Source organism: Eschscholzia californica, unplaced genomic scaffold (genome assembly GCF_041429995.1).
Source record: "Eschscholzia californica isolate CP2 unplaced genomic scaffold, dmEscCali1.0.p SCAF_2, whole genome shotgun sequence".
NCBI lineage: Eukaryota > Viridiplantae > Streptophyta > Magnoliopsida > Ranunculales > Papaveraceae > Eschscholzia > Eschscholzia californica.
The window spans coordinates 52009176-52018560 of NW_028238309.1; the positions used below are offsets into that span (position 1 = coordinate 52009176).

The window sequence follows — 9385 nt, forward strand, 5'->3', positions numbered from 1 at the left end:
ATTGTAATGTTGTATTTAACATTAACTAGGAGCCTAACTAGTAACAAATTAGGGGGTGGTCAGGCGGGCAATAGGTATTTAACAGTAATACGACGCTTAATTTTAGATCATCTATATAGTTGGGTATTCCTGGGGGGCTTTAACCCATGCCCGCCCACCAAAATTTGGCGGGTTGAACGGGTTGTGCCGGAGATGAGTGCAGGCGTTCATAGCCTTCGTTGGGCTCGAGTGCTCGTGGGCGGATTCGGGCCCATGGACATATAATTCCCACACCAACCTACACATACATAAGTTTTTAACATTAACAAGGAGACTAATCTGATAACTAGTAGTAACAAATTAGGAAGCCAGGCGAGCAAATTGTAGTATTTGACAGTAATACGGGCCTTAATTTAGATCCTCTATATATATTTTGGGGGATTCCTAGAGGGTTCTTTTCTGGTGAATATTCCTTGGGGTTTATACAAGTTTTTTCTACAGAGAGAGAGGAGAGGAAAGTTGATCGTGGCGTTTTCATGGAGGATTCTTCAAGCTCTTCCCCTTTGAGATGTTCTCACTGTGCAGGCCCTCTCTCTAAAGAAGCTGTAACTTCAAACTTCTTCTTTGTTATTATTATTATTATTGTTCATCTAATGATTCTTCTATGCAACTTTGCTGATACCCATATTGATTTGATTTCAGGAAACTAGTAGTTGGACTGTTTCCCCTTTCATCAGAGACAGCTTTTTCATGGTGATTTCTTTTTCTCTATCCTAATTTCTTCTTGTTAATGTTTTTGGGTTGGAATTTGAATTGGATTTACATTATTGAATTTGATAATCATTCTATAAACCTTATTTCCTGTTGTGATTTTCATTAAAATTGAAGTTTTTATTTCACATCTTTGGGTATTCATCTTTTGAGGGTTTTTATGGTTTGGGTCGGTTGAGTGATCTGATATGGCATATGGGTTTTTCTCTGTTTCTCTTTGAGTTAGAGTTAATAGTTTTTTCTTTATTTTTGGATATAGATTGGTTCTGCTATTGGTGGTTCTGCAAGTGCATTCTATGGAATGAATCATGGTATGTTAACTTCAATCTGTTGTTTATATTTAAATGATTAAAATCTAGTTCTAAGGATTTTTTTTTTTCTTATTAGCTAGTAATTTGATTTGATGATGGAAATCAAATAAAATCGTGCTAATCGGATTTTAAAGAATTGAATTGTGTTCCTAGTAGATCGTCTTTGCTTGTGATTTGATTCCCAATTACCCCTTTTCTTTGCATAGAAAAGGAGGCGTGTTTTGGTTTGTTTGAATGAGAAAAAGCTTGATAATAAACTACTGCAGTCTTTAGTGAAGATTGAGAACTAACATCTTGCTATTTGAATATTTTAACCTAGCGGCCTAGTATTTAATATGCACCGTTGCGAATCATTATCTCCTGTTCGTTTCTAAACACAAAAGGTTAATTCATTCTGACAGTAAAGAATTCTTATACCTTTTATTAATGGCTTACTGTTTGTATGCATTATCTGACTGCAACTTCCTACTAGGTAACACCATATATGAGAATTGAAATGATGTTCTCTCGTGGGCAGCATTAGGTTAGAGTTTGATGCAATGGTTTCCGTTGCTCAGCTTATCTTGCTAAACATGAGATTCTTGTTTGTAGAACTACATACGTATCTATAGAATATGTATTGAGACGACAATCTATTGTCTATGAAAGAATATGTTGTTGTCAGACAGATCATGGTTCTTGTTTGAAGCTTTGGAAGATTTGTGTGTAATTTTATTTTTTGAGATTTCATTATGTGGTTTTGTTGCAGCAATGCCAGTTGTTCAAAGATTGATAAAGGGACCGATGTGGTTACATTTTCTTGTTGGTGTAAGTATTTTAGTGCATTCCGTCCCTTTCAAGTTAAATTAATGAAATATTTTTCCCTCGTCAAGGGTTTACACTTCGTAGGTTCTCTTTTAAGCATCTAGGCTTCCCAACAAATGCTAAAGAACTATGATATGCATAACTACACCGTCCCTCACTCCGTCTCCAACCCGACCGGAGAATTGAATGCATAGGGAGAATAGATTATTCTTAGTACCGTATAACACCATGATTCCACCTCCTAGCTTTAGAAGAAAAAAAATCTTCACCCAATTTCGATATTTGTTATGGTACGTATTAGTTAATACTTCTCTATAATGAATGCAGGTTCCACCTGTAATGATCTTCTCTTCAACTTGCGCTGGATTGGCAGGTAAACCAACATTAAGTTGATTGACAATATACTATATTTTATTACTTTTGACTTTCTTACTCCCTAGTTTCATTCACCGTTAGAGAAGGAGATGCTTTTTTATGATTCTAAAATCCTAATTATGGCTCAAGCATTTGTTAGTATATATGTTTCAGTCTCTAGTAGTTGGTCAGGCTCGTGCTTGGGAATAGCCTAAGCCGAGTAACTAACGAGCCTTGAGCTCAACTACTAAGATCCTTACCATATTTCAAATTGGTTCTACATGTCTAGACTTCACCAAGTTCTTACACGTCTGACAAAGGGCTGGCAATTGTACAATCAATCGCCCATAATAGTTCCAAAAAGAAATTTATCATCATCTGATCATAGCAGTTCTTTATCGACCAGAAAAATACAACATCCCCAAGAAAGGTTTCATAAGAACCTCTTCTGATTATAACACTTCAATTATATGCATGTTTTGTGGTTATAATCGACCTTAAAGCTTGACGCAAATCACTTATGCAGAACTTTTAACAATGATTTTCTTCTGGAACTCTGCAGGTGGTGCAGCTCCAGCTCTAATCCAACTAGGGTCATCATCTTATCACGCAGCCATCACATCGCCCAAATCGTCATCCTCATCGTCGCCATTACCTACCCGGACGACTTCACAGAACACTGAGATAAATGAATCAAGAACCTCGTCAGTTTTGTGATTCCTGCTTCATTCTTTTTTATCTGTACTTAGCCCATAGCGGTTAAGTAATCATCGACTTCACATATCTTTATCGCCTACTTAGACATAGAGAAATGGTAATTATGTTAATAGAGTTCAGGGAGACTTCTCAGTTTTATTTTGTATAGTGAATTCAAATACTTCTACAGTAAGATCTTAGATTCTTTTTATTTGAGCCCTGTGTTTTTTGAATGTTAGTGAAATGTGAATCAATTGATAGTATGTCAATCTGGTAGACTTGACTTCCCCAAGAAGTACAGGGAAAATTAATAATTTCTTAATGATCCTTATGATCATGGAAAATAAGGTAGAAAATGAGAAGCAATTGAGTCCCTAGAACCCAATTTCCTTTGGCTGGTTGGGAAGCAAAATCCTGCAGATATCCATTTCCTGCTAATTTAACATTGTGATTTGAGCTAACCATCTAATTATTTGCTTGAATTTGGTGTTTTTGCACAAGATTAAAACCCTTGTGGTGAGAACTGTTATCATTCTTCTGGAAATAACTCTCTGCTACTACCAGAATCTTTGTGACTTGTAAATAATTCACTATTTTCCCTTATATTACTTTACCAACTCCTTTTTAGCCCTCAAACTAATGGTTCTGGAAGTTAAGTCCAAGTTATCATTTTTCTTTTTGGTTTTGCCTTTCTCTTTCATTTTCTCCTTGTTTCTCTCAATTGCTTCTTTCTTTGTCAGCTCCTTTTTTTCTCCAAAAAGAAAAGTGATAGAAGAGACTGTAACCTAGACCAGATTCAATGGGAGAGTCAACCGAGAGACTGAGAGAGTGAGAAAGAGTTGACTCTAAAATAAGACAGCTGATTTCGTGTGGGTTTGAAGTAAGTTTTGAATTATAACATTATTTCTTTCTCAATTTTATCTTTCTTTATCTCTCTAATCCCATCTTTGAGCTTTAATTAGGAGGTCTACTGAGCACAACCTCCTTAGCTTGAGCTTAATGAAGTAGGCTGTGCCACATAGACCTCTGCGTTAAAATCTTCAATGGGATTAAGGGGATAACACGAAACAAAAACCCGAAGAATAATCATTTGAACGATGATGGCAACTAAAAAGAGTGCAACATATATTCTTCAAATCAAGACTAGGCAAAAGGGAAGAAACAAGAGGGTTCAAAAAGGAATGATTCTGCAACAAGTTCAAACATGTATATACAGGAAATGCACTGATTCGGAAACATTATCTTTCCAGTATCCCAAAATTTAGTAAAATGAAAACTTATATACAAGATAACTGTAGATCCTTTCTTCAATTCTCATCTGTAGTATCGTCACCTCCGAGTGCCGCTGAAGACTGCGACGAACCTGACGGTGGGGAGAGAGAATTACCACCATCAACCTGGCTAGTTGCAGTAGTGGTAGTACTCCCTGAGAACGAAAATAACCCATTAAAAGGCCATGGGATTGGAAGCCAAGATCTTATCCCATTGCCATCTCGACCTTCATCTCTCTCCCCAACATTGTTCTCCATCCTGTTACTGTCATTGCTAGTCCCATCTGTTTCCAGCTTAGGTTCGTCGTTAGAAGCAGCAATCTGAAACCTGCAAACTGGACAAGAACTATGAAGCTCAAGCCATGGCAGAATACACCCATTATGGAATTTGTGTTTACATGGCATCTCTTTTGCTTCTGAGCCGATTTCAAAATCCTCCAGACAAACTGAACACTGCAAATCTTCGTTGATTTTCACGGTGGGCATTGCTTCTATTGCCTCTTTCTTTGCTGGCGGTGTCCCATATCTGTTTGGATCATTTTCTGATAAATGTTGAAGCAATAAATCTAAACCAGGACCCATTAGGTAGTCACCAAAAGAACCCGTGAAACTCTGGTTCTCGTTCTGATTTTCGTTCTGGTTCTGGCCCGATGACCCATGAAGAATTATTGCTTGATTGAATGGATTGATCAAGATGATACGTTCTCGATCATTCTCTCTATCTCTTTCCCTTTCATTTTCAGAATTTTCTTCTTCGGACAAAATCCCTAAAGAATGAAGGCTATGAATCAAGTGGCGAATTCTTCTTCTCCTTCTTGCTACAATCGCTTCAAAGTCTCCCTCTTGATCTGACTCTCCTCTTTGTGTTTCTTCATCCTCTTCAGATGCAGATTCTCTTCCAGGTAATCGACTGCCTGGATTACTATCTCCTAACATGCTAAGCAAGATTGGAACCCAAAGAGAAACCGCTCGATCCGACCCTACATCAGTTTCATGGTCCATCCTATTATCCATTTCTTCCACAAACCCACTTTCACAAAATGGGCATTTCATCTCCACTTCCATTATTGGGTTCACCCTTTGTGAACACATATGACACCAGTATCTAGCCATCAAAGCTTCATCCATTTCTCCTCTCTCTCTCCCTCTCTTCTTCTGAAACTTACAGAAACAAAACAACTCAGAAAAATAAACATGGGGGCAAGTATCTAAATATCCACAAAACCCACAAAAACACATACTCAATTCCAATAAGTACAAGTATACATGTATATATATATATATGAACTTCAAGAGAATAGAAAAATTGAACAAGTTTCAAGAAATATTCAGAATCTACAAGTTGGAATCATGAAATCCACTCTACTTGACCATTTCAATTAAAAATAGGGTGACAATAAGAATATAGACAAGTTCCTAAAGTTTTTACAAACCCTATAAACTCCATGATATCAATGGAAATAATCACAAACCCATTTGACTAAACTATAAATTTTGTCTAATCCAACAAGCAGAAAAATATAAATCATAAACAGAGAGACAACCCACAAAGTCAAGGTAACAAATATCACCCATTAACAGATTTATAAAACAAATGAGAAGAAAATAAGCTTACCTGAGACCAGATAATGAAGCAGATGACCTTCAAAGAATGTTTATAACCCTAGAAATAAGAACAATATATTCAGAAAGGTAGAATGAATTTAAAGAACTATAAATACAAAACCCTAGATTATTAGGAACTGGGAATTAATTTTAAATACCCAGTAAGAGAAGAAGAATCCAGAACAAAAGAAGAAAATATTGACACGGAAAGTAAAGAAGAACTGTTAAAAGAAAACATTAAAATATAAAACTCAGGAGATATACAAGAAAGATGGTGAATCAGTAGAAATTTTATCTGATTCTCTTTACCTATAACGCCTGGGAAGAAATGTGATTCCCAGGGAAGAAACTGAAAGTTGGAGAGAGAGAGAGAGAGAGGATGACAACACCTCTTCCTCTGTACATATTCTTCAAGAACTTGTTTGGGTCCCACACAAAAAACAGTCTTTTTTTGTCCCAAATGGTGCGCGCACTCTGGGGGCCTGGGCGGTGGGAATCAAGCAGAGTCGGGTGAATGCGCGGGTCACCCCAGTCGTGCTCTGGAAAGAAGTGTTTCTTATGTCTTCGGATTGTAAGAGCATCTCCAACCCCAGTCGGTTGAGGCCGAAATTCAAATTTTCGACCTCAGCCGACTGCTCCAACCTAGGTGGGGTTGAGCTGAGGCTCAACCCCAACTCCCCCTTTCAGACGTCGATGCATATTATTGGGTCACCTGAAAGGGTAGTCACCTGACCGTTGGGATTCCCAACAGTCACTATGCCATTTTGGTTGTTGGATGTGATCCAACAGTCAGATCTGGTTGTTGGATCACATCCAACGATCCGATTTTTTTAATATATATATTATATTTAAATTTTTTTGTTTTTTTAAATCCAATTAGTTTTTTGTTAAATCTAATAAGATTTTTGTTTTTTAAAATCAAATCAATCTTTTTGTTTTTAAAAAAAATTATTTCGAAAATAGTTCAAACGTCTGTTACGCACATACAAAAGATTCCCACACATTTTTAGCACGCCCACAAAATATCAACACACGCGTTTCCCACATACACAAATTTTAGGCCTAAAGAGAAGGTTGGGATTGTTGTTGAATTTTTTAGATTGAGCTGAGGCTAAAAAATTTGCGTGAAAAAGTGATTTTGTGGGCCTAAGTCAGGTTGGGGTTGAGGTTGGAGTTGGAGTTGCTCTAAACTCAAATGCATTAAACTGCCTATGTAGAGTTTTTGTTCACACGATCAATTTTTAAAATGGTCATTTTGTAAAGAAAAAGACCTTCTATGGTGCGCTAATCTTCTTTGGACGTTAACACGGTGTTATCTTTATAATTGAGTTATTATCTGTAAAGATGTGTTATTTCAACTTTGAGCTCACTCCTGAACCTGCCTCCTTGTTAAACCTACGATTACAGAGAGACTAGAAAGTCCAATACTTGTTTGTGCCTAAGTCTGAGCGAAACGATAATCGTCTGAACACCCAAGACGAGTAGTATTGGCCCAAGCTGCTAGAATTAGCTGGCAAGCACTAATGTGCCAAAGTCTGAGGTGTCGGTTACTTTTTGTGGTCACCCGACTCAAAATCAATTGGCAATGAGTAGAGAAGACCTAGACATTATATTCTTCGTTACTAGATCATCTTTCTGTCATGTGAGACTATTCTCAAAGGACCCAATCCAGTACCCTGTCCTTTGAGAGAGATTTGAAGTGGATCCAACTATTGATTTTGTAAAACTTTGACACAGTCAATGTAATAGGCAAACCTGAGAAAGGTTAATCTGAAAATTAGATTCAGTCAAGGGAGCTATAGTGTTCTAACTGAGTTGAATCAGATTTGATGTTCAATGATTCAGTCACCAGTACAAATAGGGGTGGGAATCGGTTCGGGTTGGGACGGTCGGGTTCATGTCCGGGTCGGGTCGATCGGGTTATGAAACTATCAGTCCATTCGGGTTCTCGGGCTTAATTGGGCGAGTTATTTTAAAAATTCTAGTGCCCAAAATTCGTCCAAGTCTGTCAAATCTTTTGGATTTCTCGGGTATTGGGCGGTCGGGTATCGGGGTTTCATAAAAAAATTGAAATATTTCAGGTCAAAGGGCAGCTCCGACGACACTATATGTATATTATATACTTAAAATATTTGAAAAAAACACTCAATACATTTAATCTATTTTGTACGTCATTTCACTAGCTCGCTACCATATTTTGTCACCTTGGTCACCAATAATATATACAAGGGATGTGTTTTAAGTCCAAAATCGCATGATCAATGAGTCTAGAGACCAAAGATAATCTGAAATAGAAAATAAATCCACTCAAAGTAAATTACATGTCTATCCTCTCATTCTCTTTTACTGCCTAACCTATCCTAAGTTAAAAAAATAACCTAAAATAATATATACCATAATATTTCGAGATTCATTAAATGATTTCCTCAAAAACAAACTTTCCTTCCGGAAAAATAGTTGCCTTTACCGTTTAGGAGAATACTTTCTTTTATATTTCTATTAGAATTGGGCAAAAGCAAACCGAAGAGAGAGAGAAAGCATCGTCACTTTCTAATACATGAACTAGGTTTTGATTTCATTCATCATCGACGCCCAAATTAAACCGAGTGAAAAAGGTGAAAGCATCGAGTAGGAGAGAGAGAGAATCGATTGATGGTTTCATTCATCATCTACAGTAGTGAAGAGTAAGAAAAAACAAACGTTAAAATAAAATGTTAAAAATGTTGTCAGACTCGATAAGATTCTACCAGCATAAAATTTTATTAGAATCAACCTATTGTAACAAATTCATATCAGATGGTAACAGAATCAACAAAACGCTAGTAAAATACTGAAAATATAACAAAAACAATTTCACATAATATATTTTAATTACTAAAAAGTATTTGTTAACCTATTGTAACAAATTCATAAGATGCTAGCAAAATATTCTTGCTTTTTAAACTACTGTATTCAAATTTATTCAACCGATGCTAATAGAATGTAAAAGTTGCTATTAGAATCAATAAGATGCTAGCTAAATAGTATTTACGTTTTAAACTACTTTATCAAATTCATTCACCAGATGCTAGTAGAATGTAAAATATGCTAGTAGAATCAGTAAGATGCTAGCAAAATAGTTTGCTTTTTAGCCTCACAAAAGAATTTGTAGATGTTTAATTGGATCGAGGTAGAGATAAAAAGCAAATCACAAATTCATACTTTCTTGTAGTTCAAAGAACATAGAGTTACAAAGAGAGAAAATCGTTTTTGGGAGAGAGCATCTCGTTTTAGGTAAATATTGGTTGAATTGGTAGGTCAATTTAGACAAATATCAGTTTTGGAAATAATATATTTTCTTGAATTCAAAGAACATATAGTTACAGAAAGAGAAACTCGTGTTTGGGAGAGAGAAACTAGTTTTAGGTAAATATCCATTGATTTGGTAGGTTACTTTAGAAAAATATAAGTTTTCGAAATAAAGATTAACATTAAATATCCACCATAAATATTCTTTCATAAAATTACTAAAAAGTATTTCTTAACCTATTGTAACAAATTCATAAGATGCTAGCAAAATATTCTTGCTTTTTAAACTAATGTATTCAAATTTAT

General features: G+C 36.0%; 1 protein-coding gene and 1 pseudogene across 5 annotated transcripts; one reads left to right on the forward strand and one right to left on the reverse strand.

The window, feature by feature from the left end:
* Positions 1-297: 297 nt before the first annotated feature.
* Positions 298-3191, forward strand: LOC147558864 (uncharacterized). Its single transcript, XM_086660587.1, has 6 exons — positions 298-584; positions 682-732; positions 1010-1061; positions 1810-1868; positions 2193-2238; positions 2782-3191. The coding sequence occupies exons 1-6, from the start codon at positions 516-518 to the stop codon at positions 2934-2936; spliced, it is 432 nt and encodes a 143-aa protein (XP_086516713.1). The 5' UTR covers positions 298-515; the 3' UTR covers positions 2937-3191.
* An 825-nt stretch (positions 3192-4016) lies between these two features.
* Positions 4017-6224, reverse strand: LOC147558865 (E3 ubiquitin-protein ligase SIRP1 pseudogene; annotated as a pseudogene). 4 transcript variants are annotated; one of them, XR_015234453.1, is made up of 3 exons: positions 6101-6224; positions 5802-5849; positions 4017-5341 (listed from the first exon to the last, which is right to left on the reverse strand). The product of XR_015234453.1 is annotated as an E3 ubiquitin-protein ligase SIRP1 pseudogene, transcript variant X1 (transcript). The 4 variants fall into 4 exon arrangements; XR_015234455.1 differs by having other exon boundaries at positions 4017-5347; XR_015234454.1 differs by having other exon boundaries at positions 6056-6165.
* Positions 6225-9385: the final 3161 nt, after the last annotated feature.